Source organism: Tenrec ecaudatus, chromosome 17 (assembly GCF_050624435.1).
Source record: "Tenrec ecaudatus isolate mTenEca1 chromosome 17, mTenEca1.hap1, whole genome shotgun sequence".
Lineage (NCBI taxonomy): Eukaryota > Metazoa > Chordata > Mammalia > Afrosoricida > Tenrecidae > Tenrec > Tenrec ecaudatus.
In genome coordinates, this window is record NC_134546.1 from 7,227,047 (window position 1) to 7,250,563 (window position 23,517).

The following is a 23,517-nucleotide window of genomic DNA, read 5'->3' on the forward strand; positions in this document are numbered from 1 at the left end:
TTCCCTCATCAAGTATTTGGAGGGGAGGCAAGAATCCTTTTTAATGTAGGGCATGAGATAACATGAAAGATTACAGAATATTTAGCTTCTGTCAAGATAGGATTATTTTTTGGTCAAAGGGCCCTATTTCATCAGAATTCACTTTGGCCTCAAGTATGCACCACATACTTTGGACAATAGAATATCCACAAAAGCATTTGTGGTGTGGGAAGGAGAGGCTTCGCCTTAGGAGGCACCAGGAGGCAAGACTCAGCTTCAGGTTTACACTGTTAAGGAGTCGCCACCACCACAGTTTGGCCACCGCCCCTGTCTCTGTGACTTGTGTCCTTGCAACAACTTGCAGGGAGATGCTGGGCTCCGCTCCATCTCGAGCCTTCCGACTCCCACCAGCCTCTGAGCAGGCCAGTCTTCCCACAGTTGTTTGGGGCGTTTCCTTGAACTGTGAGGCCCCAGGCACTCACAGATCATTCAGGGCTTACTTTGGCATGTGTACTGAACCCATCTAAGCATGCATGAGGAGGTACTGCAGAAAGTTTGTGGGGAGATGGAATGAAAAGATAATGGAATTGATCCACAGACTGAGACGGCAGACTTTCAGATTAGTCCCTCCCCGGTGTCATAGCACCTACCCTGGGAGCGAATGGAAGCGTGTCTGTGTTCACGTGCCTGGCTCCGCCAGGCAGGAGCTGTTAGACCACCAGAGTTGATTTTTGCTTTCCTCTGGTGTGATTTCTGGAAAAGTGAAACATGACAATTCAGTCTTATTTTTGCTACAAGGGGTGAAAGGCAATTAAAAGAACCTTTTCACTGGAGTGTTTAATTTGTCGTCCAGATGAAGGGTCAACAGCAATACTACAATCTATAAAGTTTCATGTGGAACCAGTTGTGCTTGTTTGTGTACATATTTTCTATTGTATGTTTTGTGCAGCATGGCAGAGTTGGCTAGGTGTAACAGTGACACTACATGTCTCACAAAGCCTAAAATATTTGCTGCCTGTCCCTTGGTGTAGAGTTTGTCAGTACCTCCCTTGTGTAGCACTGGAAAATAATTCTGTTTGGTGTATATTTGCTGATGATGCGTACAGATATGTAAGCCTGTTCAAGTATTTAGCAAATAAAATATTCTTGTGGATTCTTTCTAGTTCATAAAGTCAGTAAGAGTATCTAACCATTATCTTTCTGAAGTAGAGAATGGAATTGTATTATCAACGTTAGTAGTATTTAATCCAATTTCAGTAAATCCCTTTGTACATGCAAGGTCTAGCATGAATTTTGTGAAAATCAGACTTGATTTTATAACCTGTTACGCACCAGTATTAACTGTTTTGTTACCATAAAAGGTGAAAGTGGGAACAGATTCAGGACCAGATTAACCAACAGTTTTGTTTGTTCTCAAAGCATGATTACTTTATTGTCTTAATCAAAGGTAAGGTATTTTAGAGTCAGGTTTGCATTAAGCAAAATAATTCTTAAAAAGGAACAGCAGACAAACACTAATTCAGTAAATTGTTTACATGGATAGCCATTTAAAAAGAGTTTCTAGAATGCTGGACGGAATTTTTTATGTGAACATATAAAGCATACGTTTGGCGTATGTGAATGTAGCTTCCAGTTGTAATAAGGACACAGACAAACAGCCTGTTCAATTCTTTTATTTCAGGGTCGGGTTGGTAGAATCTAAAATTCGCGTCCTTGTTGGAAATTTAGAACGGAATGAATTTATTATTCTTGCTCACGTCAATCCCCAGTCATTCCCAGGAAATAAAGAACACCATAAAAAGTAAGTAACTTGACAAACGTGTTGCTTAGGCGCATTCATGGGGTAAATACATTATGTGCTTGATTCACGAAAACTAAGTGCATTCTGTTTGGTTGCCCTCAGGCCTCAGCAGCACTTTAGCATCTGTGACGTCACATTCAGTGAGTTCTTCTCTAGGCCGTAACACAGGATAGTGTAACGTTGTTTAGATATCACTTTAAGACTTTGGCCAAGCCATTATGAATTGTATTTATGTTTATATACTAAACCAGTTTTAGTTATTGAGTGGCTTATATAAAATTATAAAACTTAATGGGAATCCTTATATTTTACCTTTATAGCAACAAGTATGTATCGATGTGGTTCCTGGGAATACTTTTTCGGCGAGTAGAAAATGCAGAAAGTGTTAACATAGACTTGACATACGATATCCAGTCATTTACGGACACAGGTAAGACTCTCTCATCATAGACTGTGGTTCTCAGGCTCTTCTAACTAAGATCTGGCCGGCTGTATTTTCTCAAGTTCCATCGTTGTTTAAATGACTGGTCTGTTTGTGTTGTATAACTGTAGAATACTAAGGTGGCTGTTAAGTAATTTCTATGACATCCTTGGGGCAGAGGGGTTGGAAGACAGAGCATCGGCTGTGCTACCATTTGTAGAAAGACACGAAGGACCAAAGAAAGGTGTGCAGACCGTCGCCAGAGGACACAGGGCTAGATCAAGAAAACCTGGCAGAAGTGGTTGTTTCTGGGTCTGGGACTGAGGGTGTCTGGGAACAGGGATGAGAAGGCTTCACTGGATGCTTTGGGAGTCTTGGTGCCATGTAGAGTGTATTAACTGCTTGAGGACGGAAGAAAAGTAGGCAGCTGTCGCAGGTGATCTTCCGTGCATGTGCAGCTAGGGTTTGTAGTCGCAGTTGCTGCTTATGTTCTCAGTATGAAATGCAGATTCCAGTCAGTACTGCTTGCTGGCTCTGTGTCAGAATCAAGGAGAGCGTCTCGTAGCTGGTTCCTGGATAGCATCCTTCAGAAATACCTTAACAGATGGAAGTTTGTTCATTTGAATCAGGGTGCATTCACACTATTAAGTACTTTCGGTTTTGTTCATCTACGTTTCCTGAATTATTTTGGACTGCCCCTCACATTTATTGTGACAAGTGCAGAATCCTGAGCCATGTTCATTGAGATTCATACACTGTTCTGTCACCAATGTATAGACTGAAGCCCCACAGGATGAAGTGAGATACCATAGTTCGCAGAGGTTGCTGTGTCCAGGAAGACTCTGTAATCTCTGTCCTTGGGGGGTTATACTCTTAATTGGGCATTCACAGTTAAAATGCATTCATTCGTGTGATGGATGGTGAAGCATTGGACCAGTGAAAAAAGAGGGAGACTGTCAATGAACTGGACTAGCCAGTCGCCACAGCAGTGGCGCGTGCATCAGGAAGATGGGACAGGGTTGGGTATCGTGCTCTTGTGTTACAGGCAGCATTGCCTAGTCAACACTGCTAGCAGCAGCTTCAGCTTGTGTGATGATGGTTAATGAAGCGAGTTTCTTTACAAAGTGTGGAATGTCACGGTGCAGAGTTGTGAGTGTGCTCCTCACAGAATGATCAGGGCTGTAAAACTACATTGCCCCGTGTGTGCGGTGTGAGTGTACTGCTAGACGGTGTCTGAAGTCTGACCGTCTGTGGGTGGTGTCAGTTACAGAGGTAGAACTTCACTGGAGAAGGTAAAGCTTGAACTGCAGCTTGGACATTTTTGGTTTAAGAATTAGATTTGGTCAGCTAATTATGATTGCCTTTTGTAGATTATAACACCAAAAAAATTGGAAAGTTTTTCTCATATGTTTTTTTTTGTTAATGAAATTTTATTTGGGGAAAGTCTTGAAGTCAAGTAGACAGAGAAAACCGAGACCATTTTCAAATAGTATTGTGATGTGGAAATGTTTAAGTAGTGTTTGTTCATTAGGGAGTGATAAGTGTGTGTAAAGTAATGGGGACATAGCGGAGATGTGTGCTTCTATAAATCATGACAGCCATTGGTTCGGAAAGTAGTCTTCTATTAGCTTATATTTTCACAGTTTACAGACAAGCAAGCAATATAAACATGCTAAAGGAGGGAATGAAAATTGAAGCCACACATGTAAAGAAAAAACAGCTTCACTACTACCTTCCAGCAGACATGCTTCAAAAGAAGAAAAAGGTGAGCTTGTACTCTCCAACTCTCCTGCATGGTCCCACTCACATGGATGATCCTGGAGCCAACTGTGTCCTTGACAGCTCCCAGACATATTAGAAAGAAGTGGGGCTGCGTGGGGACGGTGTGTGCAGGAAAATTAAATCCAGAACTCAGATCTTACTGACTGGTCTTAAAAGACATTCCACATATATTGTGGAATTAGAAGGAAGTGGAATTTTTCTACAAACTTTTTAATGCCCCCTCGAACATCAAAATTGATTGCCTCTTTATATTCGCTTTTGCTTCTTGAAATTAATAAGTTTTCCCTTCTTTCAGCAAAGTCTTTCTGATGCAAGTCGGAGTTTGGGTGGACTTCAGTCCACAAGACCGTCGCTGGATGGCTGTCCCTTGGATAGCTCCAGGGACACTGATAATGGAACACCTTGTAACTCTCCAGTGTCCTTGGTCAGACCTTCGAAGCCGGCCAGTCCTCCTGGGGGAGAAGCAGAGAGGTCTGTACTTCAGAGCTGTCCGGTCAGCCTCTGGTTGAAGTGGGCACAATGGAGACTCTTCCATACTTTTCCTCGATGCCTTTTCTTCCTTGTCGGAAGGTGGTGTTGGTGGTTGGTTTCCTGCTTAGAAATAGTCACCCGTTGGTTGTAACCCTCTGGGCGACCAGGGTAGGCTTCTGAGCCTCTGGGTGTAGATGCATACACAAAAATGCACAGGCTTCCTGTTTACATGTTAATTCTCACTGGATCTTCCGTCCAAAAAAAAGGCAGAGTGCTTTACTACGTGCCTGCTAAGGCTACTGGACACAGAATCCTAGTGATGCAAACTTCCTGAGAAGTACATAGCCAAAATTGTGTTTGTTCCTTTTTTTAAAGTGCTTTAAAGAAGAAATACTACAAATTAAAGGTGTTTTCAGTAAGTCGTGTTTAAATCAGAACTTGAATGACGGCAGTTATTGCTTTGACTAGGAGCAGTGCTGAGCCTGGTGCCGCTGTGACCGAGAAGAAGCCCCCGAGGGCTCCGCCGGCCCACGGACTGTCCATTCCAGTCATTGGCGCAAGTAGGTGTCTGCCTGGCTGGTGGTGATGCCTCTACTAGTTCTGCAATATGATTGGGTGACTAAAGGCCCTCCCTCCCCCTTCCAGAAGCTGACTCCACCGTGAAAGCTGCCTCCCCCCCAGCTGTGTGCACCATCCCGACGGTAGTAGGACGGAATGTCATTCCTAGAATCCCAGCCCCCCACAACCCTGCCCAGGGCCAGCCACACCTCAGTGGACTATCAACTGTGACGAAGAGCATTACCCCCCAGAAGAGCATTACCCCCCAGCCGTCCCTTTCCCCATCCGTAGAGGGGCCTTCTGCGAAGTTGAAAGAGGTAGAAAAAAAGGTACTGCAATTTTAGTGTTGATTCAGTAGTTGATTTGTAAAACAACGCCTTCAAAACGAAAATAGCATCAAAAGTTAAAATAGCACAAAAGAAGCTGAGAGTTGCCTGTGGCTGCCTCAGGGCCCTTGCTGCTTACAAATGACACAGGGATCGGTGCCCATTCCCTACGGTTCTTTCAGCCTGCATTCAAATTCCATTGTGTCTGGAAACTTCAATGACTGGTCTCAGCTTCTCTGCCTTGTACAGACTTAACAGTGGTAATAACTTAAATGACTGATACTTAGTCAGTTTGGGTTAAGCTATATCTTAATTACACTCTGAATTGATCTCACCATAAAGATCACTTAAACTATAGAAATTAAGGGGGTTGGTTGAATTGGACCTAATTTAAATTCGCTGCCCAGTACCCCATGTTTATAGTGGTTTGCTAATCACTACCTAGTCTCCCAGTTGATAGAGCTTTTGTTTTTGTGGATTTGGGGGGCGGGGCTCCCCCTGAAATGCGTAATAATAACTCATTTTCATGTTGATATTTTAGCTTCTTCATATTGAGTCAACCTTTAAAGACCCTCGTGCTGCTGAAACCAGGAAGAGAAAAGCAGTGGTAAATACATTAGCTGTGTGCTCCCAAACATGCCTCGTGACTGAGCCTTACGTCCGAGTGAGACCTTGTGAGGCAGTGGCTCAGTAACTCAATCCGCTGTCGAGCTTTGCTTTTGTTCTATTTCATGGAAGCATTTAATGCTGGCCACAGCATTTATCTATAGAAAAGAAAGCTCTTATTTTTGTATAATTCTTCTGCTCTTAGGACACCGTTGAAGGAGAATCTATGCCTATTCCAACTATTGATACATCACGCAAAAAGGTAATACGTAGCCTTATTTACAGGTAAAATTTATAGGTAAAATTTGTACCCTGTAGGTGCACATGAGTTTATTTTCACACATCAGAATATCATGTGCCTCTCACTGCACCCCCTGTTCCCCTGCCACCTTCTCCAGTGCCCTTGGCCCTTTGAAAACAAAACCGACACTCCCCAGACCTTTCACTAGAACCTGTGAAATTTCTCTTTGTAATGAGAGAGTGAGTTACAGGAAACCTGGGTGTATTATTAGAATGATAATGGAAGAATACAGCTTTGAGATGTTTAATAACATGACAATATCAACTTTTAATTAAACTGTCTTAGGGATAAAAGTTACAGGGGTAAGCCAAAACAGCCTGTCAGAATGGTAATAATGGCTGAACTTGGCTGTGTCGCCTACAGCTGCACTGTCCTATTCTCTGCTGGATAGTTTGCATACTTAAAGAATTCATATTTGTTAAATGTAATATGTGCCAAGTACTTCTCATTCACTATCTTACTTAATTTCAGCAATATCAATATCTGACAAATAAGGAAAGAAATTAAGGATAGTTGAGATACAACTTGTCAAAGACCACCCAACACAGAAGCAGTTCAAACCCAAGTCTAACCCCACAGTCATAATTCCGTGTTGGCCATGTAGGATGGCGACTTCTCCATAGACTTTCTTCCAGCTGCCATCTAATACAGAACTCTTGTGTAGCTCTGAAAGTCAGTTACCTACGTTGAGTCAGTTGCACTCTGTTTAGATGAAAACATCATTCTGCATTATAAGATTTCTTTTTCTTGCCCCCTTCCTTCCCCCCCGCCAACAGTTTTATTGACACGTAATTTACATATCATACAATTCAATAGTTCAATCATTTAACCATACCAAGAAGAATTGTATAATCATCCCATCAGTTTTAGAACATCCCCCCCACCCTCAAACACATACACATCATCTTTTTTTTAAATCAAATTATTGGGGATTCTTACAGCTCTTATTACATTCCATACATCACTTGTGTCAAGCATATTTTTACATATGTTGACATCATTTCTAAACATTTCCTTTCTATTTGATCCTTTGGTATCAGCTCCTTTTTTTTTCTCCTTCCCCCCTCTCATCCTCATGACCCCTTGATAAATTATAGATTATTGTTTTCATATCTTACACTGACCGCTGTCTCCCTTCACCCAGGTTTCTGGGGCGGTGAGTGGGGGATTGTGCATCGGTCATTGCAGTTGGGTACACATAATCCCTTTTTAATGGATGTGAGTATGATAATAGATATTTGTGTAGCAGAAATAACACTAGAGGAAAGTTAATTTTTGCAGTCATCCCTTGGCAAAACATTCACATACTGTTTCCATCACGCAGCTCTGTATTTCGGAGTTGCTGAGACTCTGCTTTCTCGTCTTCCTAACAGTCTACATAACGCGTCACACAGGCGTGCCTGCATGCTCCGTTTTCCTGCAGACTTCAATACTGCACATGCTGGTGACTGCAAGGTGCTTCTCTGTTGAGGGCACTGCAGACACAAACTGAGGAATGCAATTTTCATATATTAAGCTTTTCTCTCTCTCTCTCTCCCTCCCTCCCTCCCTCCCTCTGTCTCTGTCTCTGTCTCTCTGTCTCTCTCTGACACATGACTTCTCCCACCTCGCTCCTCCGAGTCCTCTTGACTGTCTTCTCCCTGTTTCTTGCTGACAAGTGCCTGGCTCGAATGAGGACCTTTATACATTTCTCAATACACAAGTGGAAGGCCTCTTTTCCTTTACACACACACACTCTGCCCTGCCTTACACCTTCTGCACTTCACCTTTGATTTGGCAGAAGGTTCCCAAAGATGCCTGTGATCCAGGAAAGGAAGAGGGAGTCCGCAGACTCGGAAGTTTGGTGACTGATTTTGTAGTTGGATTTAGTACCATGCTGTGTGTGGACCTTTATCTCAGATATGTGTTTTCTTCTTGGTTTCTCTTTTTCTCTACTAGAGACTACCCAGTAAGGAACTACCGGATTCACCATCTCCAGTTCCAGCAAAAAACATCCGTGTCATCAAAAATTCCATCCGACTGACCCTTAATCGGTAAAAGCAGCGCCTCCCCACTTAAGTGAACATGCAGTCAGTAAGGGGCCGAGAGCCAGCTGCTCTTTGTAAGCGCGGTGGTCGTCATCCCTAAGATGACGAGAGTGACGCTCACCACCTGACCTGCAGGTGCTGTAGCCGCCTGCCTCTCACTGACAGCCACATACACTTCTCTGAGGACCACCTGCCATCACATTATTGTCATTCACAGTATTTTGGCTTTGAGTTTGGAGATTTTACTGCCTTAATTTTCAGTGCTGGTTTTTCTGTTAGAGCCAGTTTGAGGCCACTGATAAAAGAAGTCCTGAACTTCCCCCTCTTTCTGTTTTCTTTCTTTCTCCCTCCTTTCCTTCCTTCCTGCCTCCTTTCTTCCTTCCCACCTTCCTTCCTTCCTTCTTAGCTTTATGTTATAATCAGTGGGTAGAGCTAAAAAAAGTTGAAAAAAACACACACACATAAAAAGGTCTTGTGATTTGTCAGCACATTGACTTTAGCATCAACGCCACTTTGTGAAACCTGAGACAGATGAGTGTCAGGTGCCTTTGCTCCCTTATGTAGATGTCCTTATTGTCTGTTCTGTTGACTTAAATTATTTCTCCAGATTGGCACATGGAATCTGTAAATGTTTGGGTGTGTATGCGTTTCTGTACAATGTGCACAGCTATCAGGGAGGATTCATCCAGTGATTACATACGAGGATGGGGCATCATGATATCTTTCTAGTTTGCCTCCTATGGAGGCCTCTGAAATGCATCTTTATTAAAAATCAAAATATAACCAGAATACTGAAAATCAGTAAATGAACGTTGAAATTGTTACATAACCTATCTCATGCCATTCTTGTTAGTTAACTGGTATTTTTTTTAACCAACAAGCAGCTCATTCCAGCATGAACAATAAGATACCCTTAAATATGAAAAAGTTGTATTTTTGAGGTACAAAGTTAGCGGAGGCATGATAATTCCTGACAGCTACTAACCCTACAGTGTAAAACAGTTTCTCCACGGGCTGGGCATGCGGAGCTAGGCAGTGGGTTTGTTACCAACATTGTTACTAACCATTAATTGGCTCAGGACCTTTGTAATTTTTATTTAACTATGAATTGTCTTTTTTTTTTACACTGATTTTTTTTTCAACACATTTCTTAATCTTTAAGTTTCATGAATGCATGCTCAGTTTATTCAAGTCCATAACCATGTAATTCTTGTAATGTTTGATTCAGTGTTTTGTAAGTGAAGTCATATGTATTTTCAGAGTATTTTTGTATGTACTGTAAGATACCATCTTTTCAAAGAGAAAACTTTAAAACCTTTGTTGTCTCTATTTAGTCTAATTTTTTACCTATGGATTATGCTTGAATTCTTCTTAAAATGAAAATGTACAGGTTGCACAGCCCTGGATGCCAATAAAGAGTACCTGGTGCTCCTTTCATCAAGCGTTTAGTAGCCCAGTAGGGAAACACACAATGTCACCTTTGAAAATGAGGTGGAAGATGTCTGGTTGTGTACTTCGGTACTCCTGCACTACCTCTGGTCAGCGTCCAGGAGCCGCCTGACTCTTCCACTAGCCCCTGGCAGTGGAATCCCTGGGCCTGAGGGTCAGAGAGCAGACTCCTCCCATTCCTGCCTCGGTTCCCTCCCTCCTGAGTCTCCACAAAGGAAATCCTTCTCAGAAGGAAAGAGAGCAAGGATCAACATTGGTTGTTCCTGTCTTCATTTTTATACATAGCAAAAAGCAAAAAAATGAAGTTCCCTGACCAAGTTGAAACCCTTGGTAAAGCTGTCCTTGATTCAAGTATTCTGGAGTTTGTTCGCCAAATACTCTGCGCAAAACTGAATGATGATGAACGGACTGAATAAATGTCAGCTGGCTCAAAAGTTCTATTATAAGGGCTTTGATTGAGTTTATATATTTGATGTGTTTGCACTGTGAAGCTAATATGCCAGCTGTCCGCCCCTGCTGCGGAAGCCGTCCTCAGAGCCTCTGCGCATCTTCTGTGCAGGCAGCTTCAGCACACTACGCAAGCAGGTGCTTTAGAGCTAGTCCTGCCGTTTTCTGTGACAAGAAAGCCGGGAGCTCAGCCCTTGTGCTGTAAGCTAGTCATTTCTCTCAGGTTGTTGGTCCATTCAACATAGGTGAGGGCATGATCAGAATCCTGGTGGGTTCAGTCAGAAATGAAGTGTTTTCTCTCCTGGACAGTAGAAAACTTTCATGATATTTTGTTGTCATAGGACGGAGTCATCCACAATACCAGTTCCACGTAAGTAAAAGGAGAAGACCTGCTGTGCGATGGAGGTGTTAGTACAGGTGTTTGTTTTCGACTGTTAGACTGTTATCTAGAAATATGTTTTATACAGGCACATTGTCCGTTCTTCAAAATTTAGATGCATGCTCATTTTCACAAGGGTATTAACCTTTAAGCTGCTCGTTTTTGAGTGACTAGAGCTCAAGGAAAACGTTGATCTGCTAGCTTACACTGTCGGGACCTAACCAATTTCAAATACCGGGTACATGGCACAAAACCTGCCAAAATCGCGACAGGAGGATAAATTTTAAGTCTGTTGGTGCTTAAGAGAATGAATAACTTTGTCTTAGATTAGCAATTGACTAAATTTTTCATAGCAATTTACCATGGGAACAATTAAGTTAAGATAGCAATGTTGTATGGAGTGAACGTAATTGCTACTGGATCAACAAGTTCAAAATAAGAGTGCCTAACTTGGGGGCCTTGGCCCCTTAGGGAACCCCTTGAAATTGTACATAGTAATGCTTTTGTTGTGTATATTGCATTGGGGGTGGGGGGGCAGTTCATACCTTTCTTTGCAGCAGTTCGTGACCCTCAAAAAAGGTAGGAACCGTAGCTGTCCAGGATTGAATGACGATGAACTAGTTGGAAAATCTTCCACTGGGATTTTTCTGCAGGATATTTCTGGAAACATACTGTGTGTGGCTCCTAACTAGTGAAGGAACCTGGTGGAGGACTCGTCTGGAACACTGAGTTTCTCCCCGAGGTTCAGAACGAAGCATCGGCGTGTGTAGAAAGATGACTGAGTTTGGTCATCCTCAGGTGCACACGTAGGTCCTGGTTCAGGCCTTAAGAGACTGAACACCGATAAATAGAAGAGCTGTAGCTTACAATATACCTTTTTTGATAGTTATGTATGTGAAAATATCTGCCTATAAAGCATAGGACTTGTGTCCTGATAGTATTAAAAAATAGTGCCGGTGATGGAAGGAAGTACATCTCAATGATGATAATTATTTGATTAGGATTTTTTATAAGACTTACTCAAGGTCAGATCCTTCCCAAATTCCTGTTTTTTCTTTTTTTGGTTGTATAATTCTACTCAGCTTTTTTGGATTTTTAAAAATCATTTTCTTTTCTGTTTTTTCTTAAATAAGCTTTCTCACATAATTTTACGCTCAAGCTGCACATACAATTACCATTAAGGCTGCTGTAGTGTTTCAACTATTTGCTGCATTTTAGCAAAGATCCGCAAGATTGCCTTATGAAGGACTTGGGATATTTGTGAGACAACTGGTGCTATGTTAATCGGCAGTACTATGTAAAAGGAAAGCAGCTGCCGTTGCTTGGATAGATGTTTGTGTGGCTCAGATTATTCCTGCCCTTTATTTGGATTGTCCTACCTCGTAGTTGTACTTTGAAACCTCATTAACTATGGAATCAATAATCAAATAAACTTGCTTTGATAAATAAATTTTGGTGTTTGAATGTTATTATTTGGGAATAATTGAAATGGGCGTAGCAAAGAAACCTTTCCTAGTTATTTTTCAAACTGGCAACCAGTTACTTGCCACTCTGGCTCGCTTTACTGGTCAGATCTTGGTACCCGGTAATTAAAGTTGGCAAAGATTGGCGACTGCCACAACTTCCTGCCCATGAAGTAAGAAAGCAAAGCTCAGTTTTGCCACACTTGTGAGGTGCCATCTAGTCGATTAGGACACACATCAGCCTTATTAACGGAACATTCGCAGCCAAAGGTTCAGTGAGATAGACTTGTGAGGGCAAATTTTTGTCCACAACAGTTTCTAGCCAGCAACTTCTCATGGCTAGGCACAGGTGTATTTAGCAGTTAAGCCTTAGATATTGCCCATAGAAGTACAGGTTACAGGGTGTACTGCATCCTTAAAAGCAAGTTTTATTTTTTAAATTGTTTCGACAATCCACATAGCACCCCATCCTTATACTTCTCGTAAGGACAGTTAGAAATGAGCGCCAATGCCTCCCTCCATTGACATGCCTTAAAATTACTTGTTTAACCACGGGAACCGCGTGTAGGCTTTCCATTCCCATGAAGACTGACCGTTTCAGAAACCCCCAGAGGAAGTTTACTCTGTCCTATAGGCAGCATCAATTCAATGGCATTGAATTGGAAGCCAAATAGACAAATCTGTTGATTGAACTGTGACAAAGAGCTAGTTACATTTGAAGTGTGGGCTTCCAAACTCAACTGCTGGCCAACCTGGAGTAGATTTCTGAAGGTGCTACTGACTTCCTACACTGACTTAAACACAGGCTCACACTGTGTGAAAATGTTAACGAGCATTCTAACAGATTGTGCACCCTGAAGTAAGTAGTACTGTTTGAGGGTAAATTACAGTGTTGCTACATAATCAGAAAACCTCTTGCATCTGGATCTGGACAGTTCGGAGGATAGTGTTCCTGTCTCTAACCCTCCTCTTGGGAGAAAGATGGCCTCTGCTCCCACAAGCGGTTACTGACCTGGCTTGGCAGATCCCCTTGGAAGTCACTCATGACTGATATTTGTCCTGGATCATTATGGTGAATCGAAAACACATTAGGTTTCCTTCCATGCGATCATCTCGAGTGGCTTCCAGTGTGCTTCAAAGACCACGGAAAGACCCGCCTTTGGGCACCCATTGAACTGACTGCTGAGGCATTCGCTTTAACTTGGAACTGCTGAGCCACATGGAGTCCCAACATCAGCGGCTAGCACTTGGTAACTACGGTCTGGCTCCGCCTCTCGACGTCAGCCACATTCCCTTCATTGGTCTTCCTCCATTGAAGCCATGCCAGCTTTCCTTAAAATGCTTGATCCATCTAAAACTTGCGCAGAAACGTTCCAATTACAAATTTGTCGCGAAGCTCCCATGATTTGGGAAGATGTCCATTTGAGTTTTGTTTAAAATTTTGCTATTATCCCTAACCTCAGTTTTCTCCAAGGCCATGAAAGTATCCTCTGTCCCCTTTTTAAAGGTGCCTGAGCAATACAGGTAGTTTTTTTACTGAGGGAACGTGTCCCCAACCATTCAGAAGCCACAGAGATATGTGTAGACACAGCTGGTATAAGCCCACGCATACATGTGCCGAAATCACAGTAGCAATATTACTTTTTCCTGCATGTGTATGGGCGCCTCGATAGATGATAACCAAAACCAAACAGTTCCATCGAGTCAATTCTGATGCATGGCTACCCTATAGGGCAGGGTAGAACTCCCCCGTAGGTTTCGGAGACTCTACTTATGGGTGTAGAAAGCTTCATTTTTCTCCAAAGAAGTGGTTGGTAGTTTTGAACTGCTAACCTTATAGTTGGCAGCCCATCTGTCTTAGCATATGCACTATGACACCAGGGTTCCTCAGTGCCTTTGAGTCCATTCTGATTCATGGTGGTGACCCTATAGGACAAAGCAGAACTGCCGCTGTGGGCTTCTGGGACTAACCCTTTGGGGGCAGTAGAAAGCCTCATCTCTCTCCCCCGGAGTCATTGGTTTCAAACTGCTGACCTCACAGGTGGCAGCCAAACATCAACCACTATCCTACCAGGGCTCCCAGATAGAAGATGACAAGCAAGGTACTATACATCAAGTCGATCCTCAAAGCCATAGCGACCCTATATAGTATCTCCCAGGCTGTAAATCTACAGTGCAGACAGCCCTTCCTGCCGTGAAGTGACAGGTGGGTTTGAATAGTCACCTTGCAGTTCGCTGCCCAAGATCTACCTCACAGCACCACCAAGGGCCCTTAAGTAAACAGATGCACATATGAGGACACTTCAAAAGTTTGTGGAATTGAAAAGTAATGTAATTTACAAGTTTCATAAGAGAAGACGTTGATTACCCTGCACTGGAGGGTTGGTGTTTAGCATAAAAGTTCATCTCTCAGACTCGAGTCACTTTTATTTATTCTTGAATATAACCGGCAAGGACAGAAGTGCTATGAATCCTCGAAGTAGATGAAGTGTAGAAATTGAATGATAGAAAATAAAAATAACCCTTTCTTTCAAAGAAAAATTCTTACCCATTGTGAGGTAGTACTGATGAAGAACACAGCTTTCCCCCGGGTCCTGGATGCTTCCTCCCCCCAACTACCATGATCCGAATTCTACCTTGCAGGGCTGGATAGGGCAGAGGTTGGACACTGGTGCATATGAGGGCTGGAGGTACAGGGAATCCAGGGTGGATGATACCTTCAGGACCAAGGGTGTGAGGGACGATGCTGGGAGAGTGGAGGGTGAGTGGGTTGGAAAGGGGGAACTGATTACAAGGATCCACATGTGACCTCCTCCCTGGGAGAGGGACAGCAGAGAAGGGGGGAAGGGAGACTCCGGATAGGGCAAGATACGACAAAATAACGATGTATAAATTAGGAAGGGCACATTGGGAGGGGGGAGCGGGAAGGGAGGGAAAAAAAAAAGAGGACCTGATGCAAAGGGCTTAAGTGGAGAGCAAATGCTTTGAGAATGGGGCGGGGAATGTATGGATGTGCTTTATACAATTGATGTATGTATATGTATGGATTGTGATAAGAGTTGTATGAGCCCCTAATAAAATGTTAAAAAAAAAAATTCTTACCCACAAAGCATTTTTGCACCAAACAACAGCAAAAGAAGAAGAATTAGGATGGTATTGATTTTGCTTTGTTTTCCAGACCAATAGTGGTGTTGGTCAGTTGACCTCAATTAACTAAAGAGTTTCAGCAACCCCTAGAAAATGAACAGCATTGAAATGGGAAAGTGACAAGATAGCCTAACAGCCAAGATTACCTCAGTGGAGATCCATAAATCACCAATGTGGGAAGTTTCTGGTATATAAACTCTTACCAGCATCCCAATATGGCCCAGGGACGGGGTCTTTGACAGGGAGGGCCCACTAATAAATGTATTAGCAGCAGCTACAAAACTAGGCCACTGTGTGTGTGTGTGTGTGTGTGTGTGTGTGTTTTAAATGCTATCAAGTCAATTACAAGTATGTCCTAGCACTCCTCTAGGGGTTCCGAGGCTGTAAATCTACAGAAGCAGACAGCAAACAGCCAACCCCAAGAGAAGCAGCCCAACATCTGACTCAATGCCGCAAAGGCTCCCTGCTTAGAATAACGGTTGTCCGTGGGTTTCAAACACTACAGCACCTGCTAGCAAGGAAAAGAGCCTTTTTCGCCTGTTCTTGCTTTAAGGCTAGGCTGTAACTTGGATACTACAAGTCGAGGAGGACTTGAGGTCCTTGCTGAAGAAGATCAAGGATTGCAGCCTTCAGATTGGATTACAACTCAAAGCAAAGGGGGGGGGGGGAATCCCTCACAACCAGAACCTTGATAAGATCATGCTCAACAGATTGAAGTCCTTTTGTTGGAATTCCCAGGCTCATGGAAGCTGCAGCAGGCTTTGGGTAAATCTGCTGCACAGACCTCTTTGAAAGTGCTTTAAAAGCAAGGAGGGCATCATGCGCACTGCCTGGCCCATAATAGGTGTTCCTCTCTTCTAAAAATGCATCAGCAGAGTCCAGGAAGGCTGGCGCCTGCCTCCCCAGCCCAGTGGCAATAGCTCTCTGCCTCCCATGCGATGGCAGGGCGAGAAGTGGCGCTTGCCCTGCCGCCAGTGCCCTCTCCAAACACATTCTCCGAACAGTTGTTTCATTTGGGGAATTACGTAAGATTCATTTGATTCTTATAAAGTTCCACCAGATTGTTCTTAGTCTGCTTAGATGACCAAGATCAGGCTGAGACCTAAGCCCTTGGTAAGAGAGAAAGTCTATCAATCCCACAGAACAGGTGGTGAAGTTTCGGGGGTGTGACACAGCTGTAGAACAGGCAGCCTCTGGTTGGGGACCTGACTCCATCTGTCAGCACGGCCACATGTGGAGAAATCGCCACGGGAACACGCTACAGCCCCATGCACACCTATAGTTCATTACTGCCATCTCTCCTGGGAAGGAGACAAGACTGTCTAACCCAGATCCCAAGTCACTTCCTGCCAGGGCTTCACAAACAGTTCAAAGAACTTCTCGGGGCAGTTCTTTCCAATGAGATTGGTTTCATGAACCTCACAGGAAGTCAAGCAGCAGAAAAGAGGGGATTTCTGAAAGCCACCCACTAGGATGGCAACTTGGCACTTGGTAGTTTCAAACATTAAGAGAAGAATAAAAAATCGATTAAGTAGTATCTAATCTGAGCACAGGAAGTGAAGGCGATCTCGTCTGATTTGCAGGAGGCCCTCCTCCAGCGAGGCCCACTCACAGCCGCTCAGAGGTCTGCTTTGCCTGCCTCCAGCTGAGCACCCCAGAGGGAAAGCACCATTAAATTCCCTGTGAGCACTACACTCAGGTCACCAGGTGAAGGGGGAGGGGCGAGACGGAAGGAGAAAAGAAGGGATGAGATTGGGTTTGAGAGATGATAGCCTTGAACTAGGGACCGAGGACACAGATCAGAATTAGACTTACCCCTAAAGGACTCCTGGGGCTGGTGGGGAGTTGGAGACTATCCTTTGCTGTGGGAGCGCAGCAGAGGGAGCCCCTAGTGATGCCTCCGTCAGGGGAAGGGTTAAGAACGAGTAACCTTGGGGGTGAATGGTGAAGGCATTTCGCAGGAGACCAACAGCAGGGGGATGGAATGGTGGAGAGCCTTGCCAGAGGACGTGTGCTTCTGGAATCAGGAGGTGGCATAGGAGTAGGATACAGAATACGTGACCAATAGCCTGCATGAACAACTGCCTCCCATGAATGAGAACAGAAGTATTGGATGGTGCCTGACTAAAATTACAGTGCTTTTTATTTTATTTTTCAGAGCATTTTATTCGCAGATTATATAGAAGAAGACTGATCACTAAGGGGGCGGGAATTTTGAATTGTTCAGGGAAGGCTTTTTTTTTTTTTCTGAGCCTTGGAGGCTCGATGAATTCCTGAGACATTACCCTAAATGAATGTTTGAATAAACCTTAGATTAAAAATATCCCCCGAGGCCTGGAGCAACAGAAGAGAGCTAACAACCGGCCCCCATGAACTCCCTCCTTTGCCATGAGACCCAGAAATCTTCATGGCGCCCAGCTGTCATTAGATGATCATATCATTTGGACCAAAGACTCCATAGAACTGTCCTGCTCAAAAGAAGGATGATGCAAAGCCCTCGAGGCTAGGCTGGATGACCACCCACCCAAACTCTTGCTCTGAGATCATCTTTCTTAAACCCAAAATATCCCCAGAATCCTTATTATAACCAAACATGCATTCACGCACTGCCAATGGAGTCAAAGTCAACTCTGACTGACCCTGCATAGGGTGGGGTTAGAGCTGCCCCCGGTGAGTTTCCAGACTGTGTCTCTCCTTGGTAGTAGAAAGCCCAGTCTTTCTCTGATGAGCAAATGGTGGTTTTGAACTGCTCGTCTTACAGATCACAGGCCAATCCACTACACCAGTCAATAAGGTCTGTGTGGAATGCAGAAGGGTTTTCCCCCAGGTTGTCCTCCAAATATATACCAAACCTAAGATGCTGCAAGCAACATTTATCCAATGACTATAGAGGTTACCTCCCTGAGGGTATCAGGCATCTAGACTAGAGCAATCAGACTCCATAGTCTGTCCCACCCACTCCCTTCTAATACAGATAGTGGGTTGTTTCCCTGAAGTAGAACCCAGAGACAAGCCAACTGAAGGAGAACCAAGGTTAGGCTGCCATCTTGAATCTAGGGTCCGCCCATCTTGTCACATGAGTACCCACAGTGGCACCCCTTCCGCTTGGGTATACACCCCTAGCTTGTCCCCCTCCGATTGATGCACACAGGTTGTACAACTCCTTTCCGTTATGATGTAATCAGGGGGGCTTGCATATCCCCGAAAGTGCCGTGATTGAAAATATATTCGTGTGCTCTCTGCGCAGACCTGGCTGCTGAGATCATGGCTGTCCTTATCTTGTTTGATGTCTCTTTAATTTCACCCCTCAATGACACAACTGCCCCTTGGACCCCTTCGATTATGAGGGCTGGTACCCATTGACGACAGAAGTTGGAAAGATTAGAGAGGAAATTTCGGGGCAGCGTGTTTCTGGGTCTTGTGGAGGGATGAGGAGTTCGCCATGGAGAAATAACGCCCCGAGAAGCTGAGAATGCGCAACTTGGAGAACGAAATCCGTCACCGAAATGTACATGCAGAAACTTGAACTGGTATATGTTTGCGTTGTGTGTATTCTCAAGAACAAAACTAAACTTATTTATTAAAAAGTAATAATATTAAAAGGCGGCCGTGACGAAGAAACTCAGGTTCCTAGTTCCAGGTGAAGGATTCTGCCAAATTCGCTCCCAGGTTCCCAGCCCGACTGTTTCCAGGTGCCCAGGAGAGGGGAGCTCATCTGATTGGTCAGCTTGGAAGGAGCGGGGCATGCGCAGTCCCGCCACTTGGCTTCCCTCTTTTGCATCCTTGGGCTGTGTTAACCTCAAGATCACCAGTTCAAACTCCCAGCTGCTGGGCGTTTGGAGATGCAGATAAGGCTTTCTACTCCGGTAAAGAGTTTGGGTCTCAGAAAGCCACAGGGACTGACGGTTTTACCCTTTCCTATAGATCTCTGTTAGTTGGAGCAACCTGTTGGCAGTGAGGTTGGTTTTGGAGTAGCCTGTTGATTGCTTCTGCTGGGGACCGAAGTGGGCTGCCGTTAAAGAGCCTTGGAGCACACCCCAAATTGTGGTCTGCGATTAGCTTTATCAGGAATAAAGCAAGTGCTTTGGTCTCTGTCGATCTTTCTCCTACCCACTCACAAGGGAGACAAGTGTTGCTTATTGAAACCCACTGTCAAACTCCCGGCGACTTCTTTGTGTTTTATTTTCTGTTCGTCCCTGTCTTCTGTACTCCTTTATGTATGGCCCAGCCTGTGGGAAGTTCTTCCCGAGGCAGAAAATGGACCGCCATTGTCTATGATTGGTATTCCTGGGGTGGCAGGTGGATTAGTGAAAGGAAAATCCTAATGGGGAATTCTGACCGTTAGAAAAGAAACTCAACACAGTGCCTTAGGCCATGTGCTTCCTCATTCCTGGAACCCACCCATCCCATGACCATGCCACGCCAGACAACCCTGCCTATTCTGCTCTGTGACTTTGCTTGTGCAGATAAAATAGAAAAGCTACAGCCACCCGTCGCTCCAGGTTGAGGCCTGAACACTAGTTTCACGGGGGCGTTGGCTAATAAATTTGTCCTCGTTCATGTTCTCCAAGAGTGCTGCCTGGTCATTCCCAAGACACGGTTTTGCTGTTACAGTCGCTTACATTCTGACCACCACAGTTTGCAAAAGGCGATGGATGGCAGTGACAGCCCAAGATCCATTTGCAGAGTCCCCAGAGATTAAGCCTCCATTTGTTAATCAAGGATGTGGATAATTATGTCCTTGGGCAAAGTGCTCCCACCCCTTTCAAGCCAGCAGAGGAAGGGACAGTGTCTCGCAGGGACTTGCCTAGGAACGTCCTTGATGGACATCACCATCCTGGGAATGGTGCACAGAGGGTTGGGAAATCATCGGAGTTGTGCCCAATCAGTCTTGCCCTGACTGCTTTGGTCAGAAGTCCCTGGACCAATCTTGTAAGCCCTTCTACCTAACAGTGTAAGTGTCCCAATCATGGTCCAGGTCCCACTTCCATAGTCTCACCTATAACTGATGTATTGATCTGCCACCAATCATGCTTTTGTGACTTTTCTTTGCCCACCCATTTCCTTTTCAAAGTTTGGTATTTCACTGAACCCTTGGATGTCATTTTAACCTCATGCTAACAGATGAGGTGGTCCGTGTCTTTTGTTATCTTTGTCTCTTTGATGACTTAATAAATGTTCTCCTTACATTCTATTTAAGGAGATGATATCTCTTTTGTCCCCGAAAGCACAGGGTGGGGGCTTTGAGGGCTGCAAGAGGTAAGAAAAGAGGCTCCCCCTGGGCTGAGAAGGGAGGTATTCACAGGTTTCAGAAGAGCAGGGATCTGCAGCTCTCTGAGCGAAGGGACAAGTTCAAAAAGAGCGGCTGCTGCAGTGTGAGGGTCCAGGGCGCTGACTTTGCCAGCCGGAAGTGCCCTCCCTTGCTCTCAACCAGTGGTTCTCCCCCTGTCTCATGCGGCCATGCTCTAATACAGTTCCTCATGTGGTGGTGACCCCCAACCATCAAATTATTTTCCTTGCTACTTCATCACTGTCATTTTGCTACTGTTATGAATCGTCATGAAAATATCTGATAGGCAGGGTGTATTTTCATTGTTACAAATTGAACATCATTAAAGCACAATGATGAATTACAAACACAATATGTAATATATATTGTGAAATATTTATTTCTAATGACAAATAGATGAAATTTTGTCTTGAAATATGATGTAGCATGGGTAACAATCTTCAAGCCGGGTACTCGACTGTGGACCAATCTGCAGGTGGGTGGACCGCCTGGAGATGGATAGAGCAGCGGTGCCTTGGTTCCTAAGACCATGGGAAATCTGTGTTTTCTAATGGTCTTAGGCAACCCCTGTGAAAGGGTCGTTGGAGCCCCAAAGAGGTCGCGACTCCCAGGTTGAGAACCACTGCTCTTGGCAGAGGGGCCCCTGTGGTTGTACCAGTCACACAGCAAGAGCGACTGGGAGGTGCCTGGAGTGGGGTGCACGTCGGTTCTTTGCTTCCATCGCGATCGTGGAAAGAATTCACGCGCAAGCACGTTCTGTAACCCAAGTGCGTTTTTATGAAGGACAAGACAAGTTTCAGGTGTTACAGTCCCACGCGTGCCAAGCTGCGCGGAAGCCGCGCTGGGGTTCACACCTGGGCACGAGCGAGAGCACCTACACGTGCGGAACTCGGGGTGGGGGGGTGCTAGGAGGTCAGAAGGCCAAGAACCCTAGGTCAAGAGGCGCTCATGCAGGGGCGGTAGACCCTCACCCTACCTGCCACTGAGCTGGAGCCAGGTAAAAGAGAAATGGGCTTCCCAATAACCAGCTTTCAACACCTCTGGCTGTGGAGGCATGGTTGAAGGTAGTGATTGACCTTGTTAGGAGGCCCACTTGGGTGATGTACTTAGGTGGGGGTCAGGTTTTAGGTTTCACCTGTGCTAAGTGGTCCTAATCTGTGCATGCTCAGTTAGGGGTCTTCCCACAGGTGTCCAAAGGCTGCCGATTTCTTTCTAATCTCCTCTATGGGGGCAGGCATGGGAGGGACAACCCTGCCCCATCCCTAAGCTAGCTACCTAACACTAACAGTACGAATTGGACGAGGCAAAGGGCAATGTTTTGCCTAGAAGGTCCTCTCAGGGGTGACCACTTTGGCACATCCCTGGGTACAAGGGGTGGAGACGTGCAGTAATTATCGATAATAATTTTTTTTGCCAGCTCAGTAGAAGGATGTCTCCATACCTGATGTACGTTGGCATAAATAAAGTTTCAAAGTGTACCTCTACTGTGCATATCAGATTGCAGGACAAAGATCCACATCAACAACCATGGCTCTCACAACTGAGAGCTCGGGTTCTGGGCCGGCCGTCTCACATGCAGGGGCAGGTGAAGGACAAGGTGGCCGAGAAGGTGAATGGAGTCAAGCAGGCAAGAGAAGCCAAGGGGTTTCCAAGTAAAAGGTTCATTTCACAGCCCTAGAGCTTGCAGAGGTCAGTGGAGCGAAGGGCTGCACGTGAGCTGGCATTTCGGTGGTCATCGATGACCTTAGCAGAGCGAGGCTGTGGAGGTGGAAGTGAATGCAGAGGATAAAGGGCACGTTCTCAAGAACAGAACCGGGGAAGGGCAGGAGAGATCAGAGGTCAGAAGTGGGGAGGAGATTTCTGAGCATGACTTTAAGTGGAGGGGAAGTGGCTACTAGTTCACAGAGATGACAGAATCATTTGCATACGCTGAGGAACAAGCCGCGAAGGGGGTAGGGACCTGGAAAGGAGGGGAGAAGTGGTTGTAGGCTGCCTCTCAGATGGCCTCAATGGTGTTGCCCTGTGTCACACCCTGTGTAACCCCAAGTCACTTCTAGCCAATCCAATGCTGCAGGCGTCCTGTCACTTCTGGTGCTAGTTCACAAAAGGGCGGTGGCTGTCATGGCGCTCTTTCATCTTGCTCTCCCTGGGGATGTGCTGACCCTGAGGGAAGCCACCTGCCGTGCTGCGAGACAGCCCTCCTTCCAGGTCCACGAGGAGATTCCTGGGGAGCTTTGCCATGATGACTGCCCTGGCCAGTAAACTCCCAAACCAAACTCACTGCCATCAAGTCCATGCCAACTCATAGCAACCCTACAGGGCAGGGTAGAACTGCCCCTGTGAGTTTCCAAGACTGCCTGTAACTCTTTTTTTTTTCTTCTTTTTTTTTACATTTTATTAGGGACTCACACAACTCTTATCACAATCCATACATATACATACATCAATTGTATAAAGCACATCCATACATTCCCCGCCCCAATCATTCTCAAAGCATTCGCTCTCCACTTAAGCCCTCTGCATCAGGTCCTCTTTTTTTTTTCCCCTCCCTCCCCGCTCCCCCCTCCCAATGTGCCCTTGGTAATTTATACATCGTCCCTCTCCCAGTGAGGAGGTCACACGTGGACCCCTGTAATCAGTTCCCCCTTTCCAACCCACTCGCCCTCCGCTCTCCCAGCATCGTCCCTCACACCCCTGGTCCTGAAGGTATCATCCACCCTGGATTCCCTGTGCCTCCAGCCCCCATATGCACCAGTGTCCAACCTCTGCCCTATCCAGCCCTGCAAGGTAGAATTCGGATCATGGTAGCATGATCCAGGACCCGGGGGAAAGCTGTGTTCTTCATCGGTACTACCTCGCACCCTCATTGACCCATCTCCTCTCCTGAACCCCTCTGTGAGGGGATCTCCATTGGCCGACACTTGGGCCTTGGGTCTCCACTCTGCACTTCCCCCTTCATTCAATATGGTATATATATATATATATATATATATATATATATATATATATATATATATATATATATATATATATATATATATACACACACACACATATAGACACACACATA

At 45.0% G+C, this 23,517-nt stretch overlaps 1 protein-coding gene and 1 long non-coding RNA gene across 3 annotated transcripts in view; one reads left to right on the forward strand and one right to left on the reverse strand.

Annotated features, from left to right (window-relative positions):
* The window catches only part of PAPOLG (poly(A) polymerase gamma), a 36,657-nt gene extending 24,660 nt beyond the window's left edge, over positions 1–11,997 (forward strand). The window contains exons 14-22 of one of the 2 annotated variants that reach the window (XM_075535947.1): positions 1,661–1,780; positions 2,101–2,210; positions 3,845–3,966; positions 4,279–4,454; positions 4,923–5,014; positions 5,100–5,341; positions 5,880–5,945; positions 6,150–6,206; positions 8,184–11,997. In XM_075535947.1, coding sequence (XP_075392062.1) covers positions 1,661–1,780; positions 2,101–2,210; positions 3,845–3,966; positions 4,279–4,454; positions 4,923–5,014; positions 5,100–5,341; positions 5,880–5,945; positions 6,150–6,206; positions 8,184–8,282 — 1,084 coding nt within the window. In that variant the 3' untranslated portion in view covers positions 8,283–11,997. The remainder of the gene's footprint in view (positions 1–1,660; positions 1,781–2,100; positions 2,211–3,844; positions 3,967–4,278; positions 4,455–4,922; positions 5,015–5,099; positions 5,342–5,879; positions 5,946–6,149; positions 6,207–8,183) is intronic. The other variant, XM_075535948.1, reaches the window with a different exon arrangement.
* Positions 1–23,517, reverse strand: part of LOC142430903 (uncharacterized) — a 121,986-nt gene that overhangs the window by 6,121 nt on the left and 92,348 nt on the right. The window lies entirely within an intron of this gene.